Here is a 20793-nt window from a genome sequence, read left to right as displayed (position 1 = left end):
GCACAGGTGTGAGCCCTCCAGAGCCGTGAGCCGCACAGGTGTGAGCCCTCCAGAGCCGTGAGCCGCACAGGTGTGAGCCCCACGGAGCCATGAGCCGCACAGGTGTGAGCCCCACGGAGCCGTGAGCCGCACAGGTGTGAGCCCCACGGAGCCGTGAGCTGCACAGGTATGAGTCTGGACATCATATTTTATTTTATTTTTTTGAGCTGGAGTCTCACTCTGTCGCCCAGGCTGGAGTGCAATGGCGCGATCTTGGCTCACTGCAACCTCCGCCTCCCAGGTTCAAGCAATTCTCCTGCCTCAGCCTCCCAAATAACTGGAATTACAAATGCCCGCAACCATACCTGCTAATTTTTATGTGTGTGTGTTTTTTTAGTACAGACAAGACTGCACCATGTTGGCCAGGCTGGTCTCAAATTCCTGACCTCAGGTGATCTGCCTGTCTTGGCCTCCCAAAGCGCTGGGATAACAGGCGTGAGCCACCGCGCCCGGCCAGACATCATGTTTTAACTTGGCCAGTTTTTGGAATGATGAGTTCTCTGGCTTCTCTTTATCCTCCTGTGGGCCTGAGATGCCTCTGCCAGGCAACACTCACGCCAAAGTGGGCTCCAGCAGGAAGCACACAGTGGCAGGGGGCGTCTGCACACCTGCAGCCACAGCAAGACAGCCCATGCAGACGCCCCCTCCACACAGAAGCCAGGTGGGGAGTGAGGGGAGGGCTGGGAGCGGAAAGGTACAGAAAACACATTTCCAGCTTTTCAGTTCTCCAGGGGCCAAACTAAAAATCAAGTGGTCTCCTCTTTCATATTGTCCAGGTCTGAGAATTTCCAGCAACAAGGACCCCAACTCAATTCCCAGAACGTTTGCAGCCGAGAGCGCTGCACCTCAACACAGCCCAGTTCATCAGCAGGAAGTGATCAAGGGTGGCTTTGGCTCCAGGGGGCCTCACGGAAAACCCACCCTCTGCCCCTATGCAGGTGGCACAGAGGTGCTGGGACACAGATCTGCGGGCTCCACCAACAGGTGTCTGCTGCCTGCTGGCCACAGAGTATGCAGACCCACCCCGCCCCGAGACACAGAGGCTCTTTCCTCACAAAACCAAAATGGGGAAAGAAGCGGGAAGTTATTTTTTTATATAGCGTCATTAAAGGCCATCTGTTGCCCTTAACACTGTGACTTGACGGCAACGCCACTGATCACGTCCTGAGGGACAGAGACCTTCACTTTGACACGACTGAAATAAACTCATTTAAAGCAGAAAACCCAGCCAAAACACGAGGGAAAGGCCCCAGGGTTCCGGGAGAAGCCGTGTGTGTGCAGCCCGGTGGGATGCAGGCTGGAGACGGCCCCGAGTCAGAGTCGGGCGAGACCACCTGGGTCCATGTGGCTTCTCGGTACTGTCCCTGCTGCTTGAGGCAAGGAGGGTGGAGAGGCGCCGCCAGCCCCGCCTGTGTCCGTGAGGAACCGTGGTGACTCCATGACGGCTCCAGCCTGGCCCTGGGAAGCCACGACCCGCACAACCTGAGGATTCCCGAAGCCCAGCCAGGGCCGGCCCAGAACCGGGTGGATAGCAGCACGGGTGGGCGGGGGTGGTTCTTGTTCCAGCGCAGTCAGGTGGCAGCTGACCCACACATACAGCCAGCCTGACCACCAGCACCTGGGCCCTGTTTGTTGCCCCAACCCGCCAACACCCTGTGGCAGTGGCAAGCTCAGCTATCCTGTGCATGGCACGGCCACGGGTTGGGGTGAGGATGCCCGCCGCCTGCCGCTCCAGGCCTGGGGGGAGCTCTGGGAGCCAGGCTTGCTCTGCCACACGCCTGGGGTGGGCAGCCCTGGGCCAGGGCAGCAGCCAGAGTGAGACGGAGCAAGGACAGGGAGTGCCAGGCTCTGCTCCACCCCCGCAGGCCGATGCGTCTGGCCTGGCATTCTCCCTGACTTGTCAGCTTCCCAGTTCAGAGACCTCACCTCACCTCACACTCCTGGATGTCAAGGGACACCACGAAGCCACTGAGGGAATACATCGTCCCCGGCCTTGTTCGAGCCCATGAGAGGATGCAGCTTCCTGCAGCTGCGCCCTGGGGCCGCCTGTCTCAGGCTCTGGCTCTGACTGGGCCGACTGTCTTTCCAGGGTTCAAAGCACATGGTTTTCATCTGGTGCTCAACCCAGGGAAGGCCGAGGACAGTCTGGCTCGGTGTGGTGACCTCTGCACTGCCCCCAGGGACGCCTGTCTCTGCTGTGTGGCGGTGATGCTACTCATCCTCCCCAGTGCTCCTGCCGGCCCCTCCTCTGAACCACGGGCTGACCATCGAGATACAGAACACTCCCAGCGCTCCGCAAGTTCCCAAATTCCACTCCGTCAGCCCCGACCTGAATCCCAAAGGCACCTCTCTGAGCACGTCCCACGCACCGTTTGCCTGTTCTGACCCTCCCACGAAGGGACTCGCTCGGGGCACACTCCTTGGTGTCTCGCCAGCTCTGAGACCACCGCACGCTTTCCACATCCATAGTTTCTTCCTCCTCATGCTGAGGAGCCACAGCCATGTTGGGAATGTGGCGCCGTGTGTTATCCGCTCTCCTGCTGATGGGCTGTGGCCGTTTCCAGTCCTTACTCTTGCGGACAGTGCCGTTACAAGCGTTTCGTTTCTCTGGGGTAACTATTTATGAGTGGAAACACTGGGCTGCGGGATGGGAGCAGGTGAACTCTCTCCTAGCATGCTGGAGCCCATACCTGCTCCCCGGCAAGGCGCACGTCCCCCGCCTCTGACCCTGCTGCGATGGGCTGAATGCCTGTGTCCCACTCAGTTCACAGGCTGCAGCCCTAACCCCCGTGATGGAACTGCTAAGGAGCTAATTAAGGTTAAATGTGGTCACAAGCGGAGGCCCTGATCCGACAGGGTTAGTGTCCTTGCAAGGCAAGGCCATGTGAGGACACGGAGAAAGGCGTTTTCACAAGCTACGAAGACATCCTTGCTGAAAACCAAATCATCTGGAGAATCTCAATCTTGGACTTGCAGCCCCAACAACTGTGAAAATAAATCCCTGTTGCTGAAGGCCCCTGGCCCGTGGTATTTTCATGGCAGCCTAAGCATACGAACACGAGCGCCAGTGCTGACTTCGCTAGCCTTTGTAATTCCAGCCGTTCTTGTGGGAAGGAAGCATCTCAGCGCAGATTTGCTCTGCGTTTCCCTAACAGCCAATGCATCGGAGGGACTTTTCAAGTGCTATGATAGCCATTGGCATATTTCCTTTTGTGAAGTGCCTGCTAAAATCCTTTCCCTCTTTAAAAAATCAAATTATCTTTATTATTGACCTTTATAAATTCTTTATGTATTCCAGATACAGGTTCTTTGTCAGGCATAACAGCATTGTGCATATTTTCTCCTGATCTGTGCCTTGCCATTTTCCGACGGTCTCTTTTGAAGAACAGAAGACTTTAATTTTGAGGAAGTCCAATGTATGTATTTTTTTCTTCTTCTTTAAAGATAGGGTCTCACCATGTTGCCCAGTCTGGTCTTGAACTCCTGAGCTCAAGGGACACTCCCGCCGCGGCCTCCTGACATGCTGGGGTTAGAGGCGTGAGTCGCTGCGCCCGGCCATTCTCTTCTTTTATGGTTAATGTTTTGTGTCGTAAGAGACTTTTGCCTATCACAAGATTACGAAGTATTCTATGTTACCTTCAAGCAGTGTTAATAGTTTTAGCTTTTATGTTTGCAATCCATCTCAAATTAACATTTGTGTGTGGTGATGGAGGGGGTTCACTTATCCCAGATGGATATCCGGGACTTCCAGTACCAACTGCTGCACAGGCTTCTTTCTCTCAGTTGAATTGACTTGGTGGCTTGTCCAAAAATCACTTGATCCTGACTTTGGGGTGGGACCATTTCTTGGTTCTCTGTTTTACGGATGCAGCTATCTGTCCTCACGCCTTGTGATGGTTACTACTCAGTGTCAACTTGATTGGGTTGAAGGATGCAAAGTACTGATCCTGGGTGTGTCTGTGAGGGTGTGGCCAGAGGAGACTGACACTTGGGTCAGGGGGCTGGGGAAGGCAGACCCAAGCTTAATCTGGTGGGAACCATCTCATCAGCTGCCAGCAAATATCGAGCAGGCAGGAAAAGGTAAAGAGAGGAGACGGGCCTCCCCTCCCGGCCTGCATCGTTCTTCTGTCCTGGACACCTCCTGCCTTCCAACATCAGACTCCAGGTTCTTCTGTTCTGAGACTCGGGACTGGCTCTCCTTAACTCCTCAGCCTGCAGGCAGCCTGCTGTGGGGCCTTGTGATTGTGTGAGTTAATACTCAGTAAACTCCCCTTTACATATATGTTCATCCCATTAGTTCTGTCCCTCGAGGGAACCCTAACAACGTCTGTGTCACATTGTCTCCACTATTATCATTTTTCAGTAAATCTTGGAATCAAGTAGTGTGACTCCTGCATCTTTCTTCTTCTTCAAAACTGTTTTGGCTATTTAGGTCCTTGGCATTTCCATATACATCTAAGAGTCAGTTGATCTATTTCTGGAAAAAACAATCCTTCTGGGGTTGTCTGGGATGTCATGGAATCTATAGCTCAGATCGGCGACGACGGACAGTTTAACAATATGCAGACTGATTCATGACCATGGTATACCTCTCCATTTACTGACGTGTTCCTTACTTTCAGCAATGTGTGGTATCTTTTGAGGCATACAGGCTGCATTTCTTTTGTTAAAATTTCCTATTTTATGGTTCTGAATGTTATTATAAATGCTATACTTAACATTTTCATTTTGACATTTTCTCCTAGCATATAGAAATACAACTGACTTGCTGGGCACGGTGGCTCACGCCTGTCATCCCAGCACTTTGGGAGCCCGAGGTGGGCGGATCACGAGGTCATGGCCAACATAGTAAAATCCTGACTCTACTAAAAAAAATACAAAAAATTAGCTGGGTGTGGTGGCGGGCACCTGCAGTCCCAGCTACTCGGGAGGCTGAGGCAGGAGAATCACTTGAACCTGGGAGGTGGAGGTTTCAGTGAGCTGAGATCACACCACTGCACTCCAGCGTGGGCGACAAGGCAAGACTCTGTCTCAAAAAAATATAAACATAAAGAATCAAAAAAAACTAAAAAAAGAAATACAACTGACTTGTGTGTGGTGACCCTGAGGCCTGCAGCTGACGTCCAGGTCAAGCGGGCACAGAAGCTGTGGCTTCTCCTTCCCTTCTGCTTGGCACCCTCACCTGGAGGGCCACTGGGCTCCCCCTGAGATGGCTCTGAGGAACCCAGTGATCAGGGCATCTGAAACCCCCCAGGCCACAGAACCACAGGTGCTGGTTTCTGAGTGAATCTGCCAACATGACGGTGTGGCGCTGGTTCTGACCCAGGTGCACAAGCTGGGGAAGGGTGCGCCTGCCTTCCTAGCTGACTCTGTCCACAGGGCAGTTCCTCATCAACAGGTGGATACTCTGCTGCTGTCGCTCTTTCTTATCAACTCACCCTCCGCTTTCCACCAAAGGAACATTAATCACACCAACGTTAACAGTCTATCAAGTAATTACGCCTTTTAGTGCACTGATAATTTCTTATCCAGCTGGCACTAACAGTCAATCAAAATGCCATAAAAGGTGCTTCCGATGAGCCGATGAATCCCTGCATCCACCAGGCATTGTGGGAGCTGTTCAACTCTTGGCATCAGGAGCTTTGCATACAACCGCCTGTCGGCTCCTCTGTGGGGCTGGCTCCTCTCCCTGGAGCTCTGCTTCTCTCCCAGGGCTTTGGCCTGACACTGCCGTCCACAGAGTCCTTTGAAATGCCACATACGCTTCTGTGGATATTCAAGTCAGCAGAGGGTAGAACCTAAAACTAAGTCCCGGACGGATCAGGACCCACAGCCTGTGAGAGTATCTGTACTCTGGCCGGAGACAACGAAGAATTTCAATGTCCTGTGAAAAGGAGCCATGGAAACATTTCCAGTCTTTCTAATTAAATGGAAAATTAAACCCGGAGTCAGCATCCCACTTTCCTGTGGGATCTGGACGCTGGCTGCAGCTATGCCCTCCTCCAACAAGCCATGGCCAACTGTCTGCAGCCACTCACCCACCCCTCAGCCAGGACCCGGCCTGACACCATTTCCAGAAGGCTCTGCAGACACTCACCCACCCCCTCAGTCAGGACCCCGCCCGACCTAGAGTAAACGCCCAAGACTCCCCATAGCCCCAGAAAACCAACCTGTCAGGGATGCCCTGGTGCCCACCATCCACAGGTGTGCAGTGACGTCGTGGACGGGTGCCCACCACCCCTGTGAGGCTGGGGCAGAACACCTGAGTTGAAGCTGGCATGCCGCAGAGGGCAGGGGGAAAGCGGGAGGCTCCCTGCCCGGGACAACCCTCCGGACACCTTGTCCTGGGGGGTGAGAGGGGCCCTGGTGCTGAGATCCCTCTCTGCGGGTCTCCTGTTCGTGCAGCTGAGCCTGCAGTGACCCCTCCCAACCCTGGCAAGTGCTCATCATGAGATGCCATGTAACCCTCCCAGAAAAGGAATAAAGGGAATCAGGAGCTCGCGTACCACCAGGGAGCCCCATTTTCCTCAAGAAACGGCCAGTCTACTCCATGCACAGCTGACGTTTCTACAGCACTGGTGAAGGGCTGGTGCTGGTGAGACACAAGGTATGCGGGTGAGAGGGGCAGAAAAGGAAGGCGTTGGGGAAGATGGGAGCCACAGGGGGATGGAGCTCTGAGCTGAACGAGACAAAAAGAGCTATGCCCAGACATGGGCGTCACGGTGCAGGGAACACATGGTGAGGAATGGGCCCAGACAGCCCCTCACAGCGCACCAAACCACACTACCCGCTACAGCAAGCTATGCTACACAGAACCACGCTACACACTACACTGAAACACACTACATGCTACACTGAGTCACGCTACACCGAACCACGCTACACACTACACTGAACCATGCTACACGCTACTCCAAACCACACTCCACGTTACAGCGAACCACGTTACATGATACCACGTAAGGTCGTGGCTTCCTGAGTCCGTGGCTGGTGCTGTGTCGAGATTGGGCATCCGAAGTGTCTGAAGCTGCCCCGGGGGACAGGGTGAAAGGGGCTGTCCAGCATTTGGGCCCCCTACCCGAATGACCTGACGCTGAACACAGGCACAGCAGCCACGCCTCAAAGCCAGGGAGAAAAGAGGAACGTTCCGGACTGCAGGAGTGGCCGAGATGGCGGCGCACTCTGGCCGTGGCCCTGGCGTGAGCACGTGCTGTTGGGTGGGGCAGGGACAAGTTCCTTGGGGCTGTGCCCAACTCTTCTGTACGTCTTCTTCAGCGGATCCTCCATGAAACACTTCAGCGAACAGATGCTCCGAGAGCGTATCTGTATGATGTGGTTTCCAACACAAAAACATGAAGATTTTATCATTCCAGCCCAAAATTAAAATCTTACTAACAAAGCATGTGAAGTGGAAGAGAAAGTGAGAGCTGCGTAGCTCTGGTCAGTGCAGCAGACGTCAAAAGGACCACGTCGCTCCTGATTTTAAAGTGCAAATCATGTCTTTGTGAACTCAGAGGTCACATTACTGAAGCTGAACACAGGGCTGGCATGTGTCTTCACCGTGTGCAGGGCAGACGCAGATGGGCAGCCCCTGGCTGGCAGGAAGCACACACAGCCCGCCACCCCCACACCAGGGCCCAGCAGGGAATCCGCCACCCCCACGCCAGGGCTCGGCAGGGAACCTGGACAGTCTGGCTGTCCTAAGAGACGCCAAAGCCCAGCAGGCCAGGCACCCGGGAAGAAGGACGCAGTTGAGAGACCGCACGCAAGGAGGCTGCGCTTTCCCTGAGCGTCAGGACGGCGGGTCTCATGCCTCCTTCACCCTCGAATATGTCTGCCGACGCGCCCACCATGGCCTGAGACTCTGTCATTTAAAAACGAGCTCTGAAACATTTCGGACACTCCAGCAAGCACAGGAGGGCTGGTGGGGGAAGCAGGGTGCCCAGTGCTCCTCTCTGAGTCTCCTGAAATGGACTCAGAGGTGTGGCTCTTTCCCAGAAACGGTGATCACGAACACGCCTGGGAAAAGCCAGCCGAGCCCCCAGGGTTCAAACACAGGCCCCTGAAGGGGCAGAAGAGCGGGCTGTTGGCCAGGCCATGCCGACGGGAGGACAGAGGGCGGCGGGGGAGGAGGGAAACAGCCTCACCTCTCCTAGAAGCCGCACAGGTTAAAGAGCCACCGTCATTCCCCAAACACCACACAGAAGAGCTCCACTTACTGCTCCCAGCATGATCCTGAAGATCAGCCACCGGAAGCCCCACAGGACAATCCGGGATGTGGGGGTGTGCTGGGGCAGCCTTGACAGCGTCCACAGCGGGCACAGGAAGATCCCCAGGAACCCGGTTTCCAGAAGCTGGGACTCCCATCCTAAAACGACAATGAGACATACCAAGGGTGAGTTAATGGAAGCCACACATTTCACCAAGAAATCATTTCAGAAACTCGGTTTAATGGAAACGGTCCTTAAAACAGGGCTGACCTTGCTGCGGAGAGGCACCAACCCCCACGTATTAGTCTCAGCACCGACACGCAAGGTCAGGTCTGCAGCAGTGGGAGCTCTGGTGTGGGGCCCGGGGCCCTGATCAGGGCTTCCCGTGACCTCGGCACCCTTTGCCCTGGAGGGAAAGGCCCGGCTCTGAGGGCCGCCACCTGCCACCCCACAGGATGCTGCACAGACCTGACGTCTGAGAATGAGCCCAGCACACGTGCTGCCAGCGGATGTTTGGGGGAAGCCTTTTCCCTCACGTAGGTTTGCATGAAAATAGCTTTCACCTTCTTCCCAGCCCGGAAGCAGCATTGGCGCAGCAGTACCGGGGCAGCAGCCCGGCCTCTGTGTGAGGCAGTGTCTCCCTCTGACCCTGTCCTTCCCAGGCGGGCATGGAAGCCAGGCAAACATGCAGAGGCAGGTCATGGTCGGTCACATGGAACCACACCGGTCAGTCCCTCACGGGCCCAGGATAAGGCAGCAGCTCTGCCGCTGGATGTGGGGACATGTGGGGGCCCAACGGATCCTTCCCACTGGAAACCCGGCAGAAGAATGCAGACACGGGTCGCCATCCCAGTGCTGTTCTCAGAGGTGAAGCCACCATGAATGTGGCTGCTGGAAACTGCCCACAGCTCGCGTCTGTCCATGGCAGGTCACATCCCAGGGGCCCGGAGACCCCACAGGCCAGGCTCCCTCCTGGGCTCTGAGGATGCCGGATGGGACAGAGGCCACCCACTGCCCAGCATGACAACGATCACACGACTCACACCACCACAGCATTTACGCGCCAGAGTGGAGGGGAGAGTGCGGAGGGGAAGCGGACGGAGGCTTGTGGGGGCAGCGTCTACGCGCCACAGAGGATGGGAGAGTGCGGAGGGGAAGCCGACGGAGGCTCATGGGGAGCTTCCTCTAACCATTGGTTCAACTCGTCTGTATCTGAGATATTATGGTAAATACATGGTAAAAAAAAAAAAAAAAAGCCTGTGAAGAAGCTGCTACAGCAGCACTGGATTGTAACCCAAAGTGCAAAAGAAACGCCTGCAAGTCCACACTGACGTTTGCCAATTACTGAATAAACAGATGGGTGTGCATGGAGGCAGCGTGGTCCTGGTCTCTGAATGGACAGACGCTCGGTCCTTATGCTGCCCCGGCTTGTGGAGGGCACAGGCTGCCAAGCTGATGCCTGCTGGTCTTACAGCGGGACCCCCTCCACCTCGCCTACGCCCCAGGCTCGCTGGGCCCCATCTTCCCCATGGAAGCCAGAGCTGCCCAGCTGGCTGGGCCCTGCGAATGCCCTGGGAAGGAAAGGGTTGCCCTGGGCCCACCTGTTTCTGTTTTCTTTGCTTGGGTCTTGTGGAATTCCAGCAGCTGCGCGGCATGCACAAGGGCTGCCATTGTTCTCCGCCTCAGCGTGGCGGACGATGCGTCCCCAGGAAAGTCAATAAGCAGCACGCTGCCAGGGCGGCCTCAGCGCCAGCGCTAGGGCCAGCGCCAGGGCCAGGGCCAGGGCTCTCCAGGCAGCTCTCACCCAGCAAACACCAGCGCTGCATGAAGCGAGCCTGAGGCACCCGAACGAGGTGGCAACATGCAGGGCCATAGCAGACGCTGCTGGTGAGAGCAGTCCTCGCCCCCTCGGCGCCTTTCCCATTGCACAGCTGCACGCACTGCCCGCCGGGCCATCAGCATCTGCATGCCCTGCTCTTCCCCAGGGACCTCCCTTCCCTTTAGCAGGGGGAAGGCTCCAGGAGGGCCCCTGCTCCACTCCACTGCCCCGGCGTCGTTTCCACCACGTGCTGTGTTGGGCTTTCCGAGAGACTGAGCACAGCCCCAGGAGGAGCCTGGTATGCTCTGCCTGGGGAACTGGGCAGCAGCTCTCGTGGGGAACGTTCACTTCCATGGCCACTATTCTCCTTCCTGTGACACAGCACAGGTCCAATCACCAGAGAAGCTGCCTGTGCAGGGCCCAGGGAGACGCACTTGAGCCCTGCCCGCTGGACAGGTGCGTCGCCCCACTCCTGCCCTGGCACCTCGCCTGGTGCACCCATATTAATTGCTCATTGCCTGCTGGATGCCCCGATGCTGGTGCAGAGGAGATGCAAGTGCCCCAGCACCCAGGTACAGGTGGGCACCAGTGCCTCTCAGCTGCCCTCCCCCTCAGGATTCACAGATCCACAGCCAGGCTGGGGCCCAAGGCAGGAGCCTGTGGCCTGCAGGCCCAGCCAGCGCTGCAGGTAACTGTACTGTGCCATTCACAGGCATCTCGGGGCATCAGAAAAGGCAGAAACAAGGATGCAGCTTCATAACTGCCTTGCTGGAGACAGTTTAGGGTTGAAGGCTCTGGATGTCAGGTCTGGAGCCACAGGAGATGTGGGGCACACAGAAGACAGAGGCTCTGTGGTGGGGCACCCCGAGGCACACGGCGAGGCCAGGGCCAGCCCTGCAGACGCCTGACACCCTGACGGGCATTCTGAGGCCTTGGTCTATAACGGAACTTTAAGACGAAATACTGGGAAAAGAAAATCTGCAGACAATGGCGACTGCCACACGGTGCCTCTCGGAGTGGCTCCCCAGAGCTCCAGACTTTGGAATCAGTTCTCACCATCGCTGATGGGGCACGAGGCCTGGCGGCTGCAACTGCACGCACTGTCTTCGGAGATGCTGAGCCCCGGGGACACGGACATCCCCACCACTGGGCCCTGGGCTGCCCCGACCCCTCCTGGGAGGGGAGCAAACGTCTCCACATTTAAGGGGGACTGCAGGTTGCTTCAGTACCAACCCTTCCGGCACCCTGTGAAGACAGCCCTGACCCAAATGCGTAGAGGCTGGACAGGACAAGACCCAGGGAGGCTCCCCACACCCGACCTTCCTGCTCTGCAGGACACAGACCAGACGCTTGCTCATACAGTCCACGAGAGAACGCACACCGCTATGGGCCCTGAGGCCCGTGATCGCTCCGGTTCTCCAAGTGTAAAACCAGACACACTCTCTCCCACGCTTCCCGTGACCATTGGTGACACAATTTCACTGCCCTGGAATCAGATGGAAATGTGGTTTCTCTGAACTAAATCTCCAAGTGCGAATCACTCATGTTAAGTAGTGACTGACGCAGGGCCACACAGCTCTCAGCCCTAAATCAGGGGCTCTGAGGACCCCGGCCTCGCTGCTGCCTGCTTGGCTGGCCCAGGAAGGGTGTCCCCCACGGCCCGAGGGCTTGTAGGGTTTTCGCCGTCCCATGCTTGCCTCCTAGATGGCAGGGTCTTGTGCTACTTGTTTTAAGAACACCGATTTAAAAACAGTCAAAGAAAAACTCACCCTAGATCTGGCTCTGAAGAGCCAAGGGGCGACCAAGGGGCGACTCCCGGGGACATTCAGGCTGGGCGGGCCCTGTGTGCACAGGTGTGAGGAGGTATGGGTATGGACAGGTCTGAAACACCAGAGAAGCCAGGCGCAGGATGGGGGCAGAGGGCAGGCAGAGACCACAGGGTGGAGCAGAGAGCCCTCCTCATCCTCAGAACGGCTGGGGTCCCTCAGTCCACAGCCAAACTCCTAGGCACCTGCTCCCCAAATAAAACCCAGGCAGAGGTGCATGCTGACATTCCTTTTCTATTTATGGGAATCACAGGTTGAGGAGGGACCCTCTGCCACTGAAGAACCAGAAGATTTGCCACCAAGAGGCGCAATCTGCGCCTGGCAGCCCAGGGCACGTGGGAACACGTGGAGGGATGCCTGGAGGATGCTCTGGGCAGGGCTAGGCTGGGCGGCCAGCAGCACACTCATGCACCACCAGCCTTGGGGACCTCCATCAGACGATGGAGAGTCCCAGGCCAGCCTAGGGACAGGGTGCACTGCTGGCCAGGCAGAGCGCTGGGGTGGAGCCTGAGCTGGGGTTTTTCAGAGGGAAGCCCTGTAGGCTGCAGCCGTGTGGGACGAGAGAGACGCAGGGTGGGATGACTGCGGTGCCTCAGGCAGGTGAGACGAGCACCATCACGGGGGCCAGAGCAGGTGAGACGTGGGGATGCGGCAGGTGAGACACGGGGGACGCCGGGGCAGGTGGGATGTGGGGGGCTGGGGCACGTGGGACGTGGGACGCCGGGGCACGTGGGACGTGGGGGGCCGGGGCAGGTGTGACATGGGGGGGCCGGGGCAGGTGACAACCAGGTGCTGCTCGGCCACCGGTGAGGGGCAGAGGTTCGGAAGGTGCAGAAGGTGTGCAGGGTGGGGGCACCCAGCCTCAGGCACAGGGAGGGATGTGGGGCCAGCGGGTTGTGGGATGAGCCGCCTCTGACCAGGGAAGAAACGTGATTTAACACGTTTTGGAGGTGCAAGTCACTGCAATGGCCACTGTAGGAGAATGCCAGTTGAGGCCTCATTAACTCTGTGGAAACTATTTGAGCTACTAAGAGAGAGTCATTAAATATAGCACAGATGGATCCTTCAAAAATGACAGCCACCATCCACGTTAGAAACAGGAAATCCATTAAGTTCGCTGTTAAAATCGGGGACGAGGGAGCAAAGCGCTTCCCTCTTGACTGCCTGTCACTCAGCTCTGCGCCGGGCCGCCCTCTGCCACCCCAGGGGCTTCTAATGGCGGCCCCAGAGACAGCTGGGAGCTTTTAAAAGTTTCCTTCGTTTTCACAGGTTATATTTTAGGATGAAAACTTATGAAATAGCACTGCAAATCTTACTTTGCACTATCACGGAACAGAAGGGCTGTGGGCTACAGACACCCCTGGGGCTGGATGATGGCGGCTGGGGAGATCAGCTCTGGCTGCGAGCCAGTGGCAGGGGTGGGCACTGGTAGGCCACACCCACATGACCCTCGGACACCAGGTGGCCTTGTCTGTGACCCACCCACCTGCAGAGCCCCAGACCCCACTTCTCCACGTCTCCGGCCACAGGGAAAACATCTTTCGTGACCAAGTTTGAAAAGGTTTCAGAAGGACAAGCCTCCGGAGGCTCTGCACTGAGGCCTGCGTCCTTGGGATGCCTCGTTGGCTCCCCGGCAGCAACTGAAGGTACGTCAGGAACACCCCTCTCCTGGCAGCTGGCTGTGTGCCGGGTGTCCCTTTGCAGACCCTCTGAGTGTTGAGCCCTGGGTCTGTTACGGCAGTTGCTCTGCAGCCAGCTCCGAGAGCACGAGTGTGCTCAGCGTTGGCGACGGAGATGCCACCCAGGGGCTTCCACGCCGCAAACTCATCCTGAAGGTAGAGCTAATGTCACGCGTGTGGGCCCATCCGAAGCCCAGCACACAGACGCAATCCTGTGGGGAACCAGGCCCAAAGCCCACTCTCATGTCGGTACCACGGGGGACGGGTCGTCACCATCTCACCACCCCCAAGCACACAGGCAACACACAGCCATGGTATGGTCACGCCAAGCACGTGCTCCGCAAGCCCATGTGAAGAAATGCCGCACCTTTGCACTGTGGGCAGGGGCCATTCTGGGGGCTTGGCCAGGCCTGCTGAACCCTCCGGCTCACTGGAGACGACCAGGCAGGGCTGCCCTCTGCTAGGAGACATGCCCACCCCTGTACCGGGGCTGTCTGCAGGGTGCTGGGAGGTCCTGATGTTTGCCCCACCCCAGAGGTGACCCAGGGGACAGGAATGCTGCTGTGCTCGCCCAGCACCCCCAGCCCCCTCCCGACCGTGGGCTCCTTCCCTCCTCTGGGATTGGCCAGGCTGTGTCCCGAGTGGGCTGCAGCTCCCTGGCCTGCGGTCACCCAGAGCCAAACTCTGCACAGGAGCTTCCAGAACCGGTCTGAGCTGTCATAGCTGCATCTGCCCTCTGGCCACGTCTCACGTCCTGAGAACGTTTCATGGGAGGGCCGCCATTCTGCTGCCCACAAGACATATAGGTGCAGAGCTGGGGATGTGGCATCAGGCTGTGGCTCAGGGCAGCTGGCTGGGTTAAACCAGAGATCAGATGGCAAACGGGAATGCATTTACTAGCAAGCAGACATCTCCGAAAGCACTGGTTAAGGGCTTTCGTGCTTTAGATAAAATTGTGTTAACTACACACTCTCGGTTACGAGGAGTTTAGCGGACTGTTACATATTTCAAGGCTGTCTGTGGGCGCTGCCGAGAAACAGGAAGTGGCCTCGGCGACCCCTGCGCCCGGCCGCGCAGCTTGTTCATACTCGGTTGCCGTGACAACCAGACTTCCCAGCCCCAGGTGTCCCCGTGGCTCAGCTCTGTGCAGGTGTCACCAGCTCTCGGAAAACAAATCTGCACTAACGACCTTAGCTATCTTTATTGGTTTTGGATAAATACGAAAATGCTTCCCGTCCACGGAAATTAGACTTCGCGGCAAAGAGTGTTTAGGATTAATGTATTCCAAGTATTTCACCTACGTCAGGCTGGCAGGCACCACACATGACCATTTCTTTGTCTTTTGTGTCCTGGGAGTGAAAAATGGCTGAAATATGCCGAGCCTCCAAGTGACTCATGAGACCCCAGAAAAGTGCTGGCCATCATGGGCTGTGGGGACACTGTGCCCACGGAGCTGTCCTGGTCACAGCGTGCCTCACGGGCCCCGGCCCCTCAGGCCTTGAAGCACTCAAAGGCAGCCCACGTGGCTGAGAAGCACATTTGACACTGCATTTAACTTTGGTTCAGTTGGATGTGAATTTAAGTGACCATGTGGGGCCAGTGTCCTGGGGTGCACCCTGACAATCAGCCAGGGCTGGGGTGGGGCCACTGTCCCGGTGTGCACCTCAACTCTCATGTGGGGCCATTGTCCTGGGGTGCACCCCAACTCCCATGTGGGGCCAGTGTCCTGGGGTGTACCCCAACTCTTAGCTAGTCCTGGGGTGGGCACCTGCTCGGAGACACCTGTGGGATGTGGGTCTCACTCCCGAGCAGCCGTGGGACGAGCTCACGGCATCTGCCTGCTCCTCCCATGGGGGCTCCTGGGCTGGAGCTTCACAGCTCAGCAGTGTCCATGTCCCTGCTGTGACACCCGCGTGGGCAGTCGGAGTGTCAGCGTGGGCCCCCAGACTGAGAAGCAGGTGTTCCCCGCACCACACAGTCTCGGGGACGGTCTGTTTTCACTCGTGGCTTTTCCAGACCCTCCCCTGACACTCGGTGGTCGGCATTTCCAGCTGTGCTCAGTGTGGCCAGCAGGCAGGACCCATCCCACGTGGAGGGCGGTGTGCTCAGGGGTTGTGTGAGCTCACACACTCACAGAGAAGGAACATGGGGGTTGGCACACCTGGGAAGTGGGCGGGAATCACCCCACATGCCCGGGGCAGGGGTCAGGACAGCCCTGTGGCCTCTGCCTCATCTCTGTCAGGACCTACACACAGAGCTCCCCGCCCCACCTCCATCACCGCTGAGCCCCCATGGGAAAGCTCACGTCTCCAGCGCTCCCATGAGGACAGCAGTGCTGGCAGCACCAGGGCACAGGCCCGACAGACAAGGGGCCTGGAGGCTGCTGCGGGCATCCCACCCACAGACCCACTCTGGACAGTGTGCGCCCCTGAAGGCAGGAAGGGTGTCTGGGCCGCAGTCTCATGTGGGTCACTCTTGGGGGGCCTCAGTTAGCAGCAACTGAAGGAGGCAGCGATGTCCTCAGGCCCACATCCTGGAGGTATTGGGGAGAAAGACACAAGTGTTTTGCTAGAAACACTGGTGTTTAGAGAGGACTGGGTTTCAGCTACATCAGGTGGCAGGGCCACCCTGGTAGGAGCCTCATGGGGACCCACGGTCAGAACCTGGGGGCAAGGGTGAGGCAGCCAGCACCCATGCTGGGCTCCCCACCCCACGGCTTCGTCCCGGGACGCCCTTCCTCCAGGCAGTCAGGCTCCTGCCCCAGCACCATCCCTCTGGCCTTGGTCAAGACTCTGTTCGGATGCCACCTCCACAGCCTTGCTGGACAGGACATTCACACCGGCCCCAGCCCACCGGCTCAGCCCCCAACACGGCATCCACACTGGCCCTGGCCCGTCGGCCCCCACAGCACGCACTGCATGTCCACATTCCCCTCTCTGAGCACTGCACCCCCAGCGTCGGTGCCACACGGATGCAGGAAAGCACCAGGGCGAGGAAGGGGAGGAAAATGCGCTTGCCAGTCAGGCGGGCTGGAGAGCTCAGCAGAGACGCAGAGCCTCGGAGGAAGGCCAGGCCCACTCCAGAGCAAGAACTAAAATCTCCAGAGCACAAATGCCCCTGGATGAGCTCAGCAGCAGCGTGGAGAACAGAAAGACAAGGCAGTGAACACGAAGACACAGCAGCCACAGTGACTCACTCTAGAGACGAGAGGCTTTTAGAAAACACCAAACAGAAGTACAGGGCCCGGAAGCTTGTGAAAGGCAGGGAGAGGCCTGACGTCCACGCTGGTGGAGGCTCAGGAGAGGAGACAGAACATGGGGCAACCCCTCCCCCAAATATTGGCAAAAATTATCCAAATTTGGTAAAAAGTAGGCCTATCACAGTCAAAAAACTGACAACCGAAGATAAAATCCCCAAAGTCATCAGAGAAAAATAACACGTTACACTGGAATGCTAGGAATGACAAGTCGCCTTCCCGTCCGTCTGAAACAAGGGACAGATGGAGAGAGGCAGCCAGGCACAGATCCTTCCCAAGGGGCCCCTGCGTGCCCAGAATGGCTGGGCATCTGCAGGCGTCTCTAGCAGCAAAGGACACTGCGTTCTCCCCGGGGAGCTCCCAGTGTCATCAGAGCCTGAAGGAGGAAGCAACTCGGCACCACGTGGCCCAGTGCAGGTGTGGCGGGAGCTGGCCTCAGTCAGCAGGTTGCCCGGGTCTCTGTCTCAGGGCTCAGCAAGGCGAGGACAGGACAGAACGGGCCCCATCACAGACTGCGCTTAGAAGGCACTCAGTGAAACAAGGACCATTTTCTTCTGGAGGTAACTCAAGAAGCTAAGACTGTGAGTCAGATGCCTTGGATGATAAGAAGTCCAGGTAAGTAGAAGACAGGAGGAAGCTTCCCTAGTATCACCTACAAACGTGCTTCCACTGGGGCAGTCTCTTCCCCTTTCCAGACAGTGCAAAGCCCTCCTGTGGTGAACAGTCACCGTAGCCCTTCTTGAGGGGCCGCCGGGTCCAAGACCTCCTGGGTGGGCACATGGACCTGCACTTCCTGCAGAGACGCTGACCAGACAGGCCCTGTGGAAAGTTCACCCGCGAGCCAGGCACCGGCACAAAGCCAAACCCCCCGGCGGAGTGTGCGGGTACAGAGACAAAACGCTCCACGAGCGCTCACAGGGACTCGACCTTAGAACAAGACAGTTGTATCTTTGTACAAATGGGAATGGTGACGAGTGAGGATGACGGGAATTTCTGGGTGACGGCCACTCTCTGTCCCTTGATGGGGCTCATGCAAGTTCTTTATCAAGGGAAAGACGCAACGTGCAGTGAGTTCCAGCTAACGATGTGCAGGCTGAAGCACCTGGGGAAGCGTTGATGCCAGCACCACCCTGACGTGTGCTGAAGCACCAAGGCAGGGACGGGGGACACGGGCAAGCAGACCCACTATATAATGACGCAGCAAACCCCGTAAACAGAACCTACAGCATCTAGGCGGTTCCTATGCAGGTTTTACTATACAATTCTTAGGAGAAAAACAATAAAGGTTAAAAGGTTTGAAATGTAAAAAAGATTGACTACATAGAAAATTTAAAAACAAAACATAAGTAAGAGAATCTACAGAAACAGGCTCAGCCACTGAGAGGTGTCAGCAAGGTCTGGGCGGAACATTAAAAATCCTGTGAGCAGGCCTGGAAACCAACATTTCCCCGCAGCTGAGGAGTAAGGGGAGAGAAGCAGCTGTTTATCCCGGATGAAGTACATAGCGACACATTCCAAACAGCCGACATGGGACAGAGGCGACGAGGGAGGGTGGCCTGGACAGAAAACATCCCGACAGATCGGGGCACCCTGTCCCGCAGGCCCAGCAAAACGTCCAGGCAGCCCAGGGCACCCTGTCCCATGGGCCCAGCCAAATGTCCAGGCAGCCCAGGGCACCCTGTCCCGCAGGCCCAGCAAAACGTCCAGGCAGCCCGGGGCACCCTGTCCCGCAGGCCCAGCAAAATGTCCAGGCAGCCCGGGGCACCCTGTCCCGCGGGCCCAGCCAAACGTCCAGGCAGCCCGGGGCACCCTGTCCCGCGGGCCCAGCCAAACGTCCAGGCGGACCAGGGCACCCTGTCCCGCCCAGCCATGCTCCTTGGCAGCAACCACCCAGGGGCTATCTCACGGGCAGATCAGGGAAGTGCTGGTCCCCGCACAATCTCACCTCCATGGTGAGGTGGGAGAAGGCAGCCACCTCCCGAGGGGGCCACAGAGTGGGTTCTGATCCAGCCGCGAGCTCTCACTCCCAGCCCACAGTGACCGGCAGCCAGGCAGGCAGAGTGGCCACTGGGGAACTGACCCAGCAGGACCTGAAGCAGGGAGATAGCGTGTGGGCGTCCACCCAGCGCGGCCAGCCCTTGTGTGGACAAACAGCTGAGAAAAGGCATTACTAACATGGACATGAAGAAAGTCGCCTTGGTTTTCAGGTGTGATGTGGTGTTGGTGTTGTGTTGTTGCAAAGGCCCTGTCTTCAGGCGTATGAGGAAGCATTTCCAAATGCGGGAATGTGATGCCTGGAATCTGCTTCATGATAAAACAGAGCAGGGGCGAGAAGGGTGGGGTGGACGCGGCAGCTGTTGACACCAGCACGGCGCACTATGGCCTGCGAGGGTCCCAAGCTGTCCACAGTTCATTCCTCCCCATCACATGGCTTCCTGAACAGCCACGTATTTCCTAACTCTGCCCGCTGAGGGGCCGAGATGCCGCAGCACCCCAGTAGCAACAGGTACCCCAGCACCCACATCTTGGTCTCTAAACACCCTTCCCCACCAGACTTCTCAGGGAGCTTGATCCAGGGCTGGAAAGATAAAAACAGGAGATGGTTGTCTGGCAGCATCATAAAGCAGGGGGAGCGCAGGACAGGCGGCAGAGGGTGCGGGGCTTGAGTTAGGGAGTATGGGGAGTGCAGGACAGGCGGCAGAGGGCACAGGGCCTGAGTTAGGGAGCGGGGGGGGGGTGCGGGACGGGCTGCAGAGGGCGTTGAGGCCCAAGTCATAGAGAGCAGGGGAAGCGTGGGACGGGCAGCAGAGGGCATGGGGACCAGAGTCTGCATCTTTGTCTGTGTCTCCCCTGCCTGGGGCCATGCACCGAACCTGCACCTGTGTCTGCGTCTCCCCCAGCTGGTGGCCACCACAGTGTCTGATGGGACCAAAAGAGCTTCTGGCTTCTCTGCTGCTTGCACGACTCTGGACGCACATGCCTTTGCCCAGCAGGGCAGCCCCACAGGGCCGTGTGAGGACAACAATGGCTCACCCTACCAGACAGTGACCACCACGGCTGGACAAGCCGAGAGAAGGACCCATCTCAGCAGCTGCTTTTACATGTCTTTCTATAAGCGTGATCACACAGAGTTTAAAAAGGATCCTGGTGGTTTGCGCAGACAGTCCCGGCTACTCGGGAGGCTGAGGTGGCAGGACAGCTGGAGCCCAGTCGTTTGAGACTAGCCTGAGCAACATAGCAAGATCCCATCTCTAAAAAAAAAAAAAGAAATCCTCCGTAAGAACACTGCTTTAGAAGGAAGTGGAGGAAGGGCTGTGGACTCTGAGGCTTACCCTCAGTGCAGTGAGGTCACCTGCTCCTGGGAACCATCTTAGGATCCCTGGGATGAGCACAGGGACAAACTCGTCAGTGGCACCCAATCTGGCAGAGAACCCGCCTCACAATCTCCAGATCCACAGACCTACAAAGCATCTGCTCCAAGCAGTAACAATGAGGTCCTGAGTGGAAATCTTGACAAAGTGGAGAGAAAAAAACTGATGGATTGTCTAATGTGTTTGATTCTGTAAAAACAACAGCATTGGAAAGGGTTGACCAGTTGTGCTGGTACAGTTGGAAGAAATTAGTGAGATATGATCAACAATGAAAAACTAACCCAATCAAAAAAGAAGAGGCAACTATGAACTCCAAGAAAAAGGAAGAGTTATTAGAAAAGAAGTTGTTATAGTTCACTACTTGGCTCAGCAGTCACAATATTTACAGAGTCAAAATAAAGACTATCAAACTAATAAAAATTATATTTGTGACATAGCTACACTAATGAGAAGAACATTAGGGTGTGTGAGGGCAATCCCTGTCATTCATAAGAGGACACGTATACACAGTGTCTAACTGTGATGTGCGAAGAATAATCCATATAAACCTCTCAGTCAGAAAGACAGACAAATACCAGAGTGCGTGCTGGAAG

The 20793-nt window shown here is 56.9% G+C and overlaps 1 protein-coding gene across 3 annotated transcripts in view; it reads right to left on the bottom strand.

Moving 5' to 3' along the window:
- The window catches only part of LMF1 (lipase maturation factor 1), a 100461-nt gene that overhangs the window by 41342 nt on the left and 38326 nt on the right, over nt 1-20793 (bottom strand). For all 3 annotated transcript variants that reach the window (XR_002725681.1, XM_023189139.1, XM_023189140.1), the window contains exon 4: nt 8259-8407. Coding sequence is in view for 2 of the 3 variants with exons in the window: in XM_023189139.1 (XP_023044907.1) it covers nt 8259-8407 (149 nt within the window). In the remaining variant the exon portion in view is untranslated. The remainder of the gene's footprint in view (nt 1-8258; nt 8408-20793) is intronic.

Source organism: Piliocolobus tephrosceles, chromosome 17 (genome assembly GCF_002776525.5).
Source record: "Piliocolobus tephrosceles isolate RC106 chromosome 17, ASM277652v3, whole genome shotgun sequence".
Classification (NCBI taxonomy): domain Eukaryota; kingdom Metazoa; phylum Chordata; class Mammalia; order Primates; family Cercopithecidae; genus Piliocolobus; species Piliocolobus tephrosceles.
This window is presented reverse-complemented; position numbering and strand designations above follow the sequence as displayed.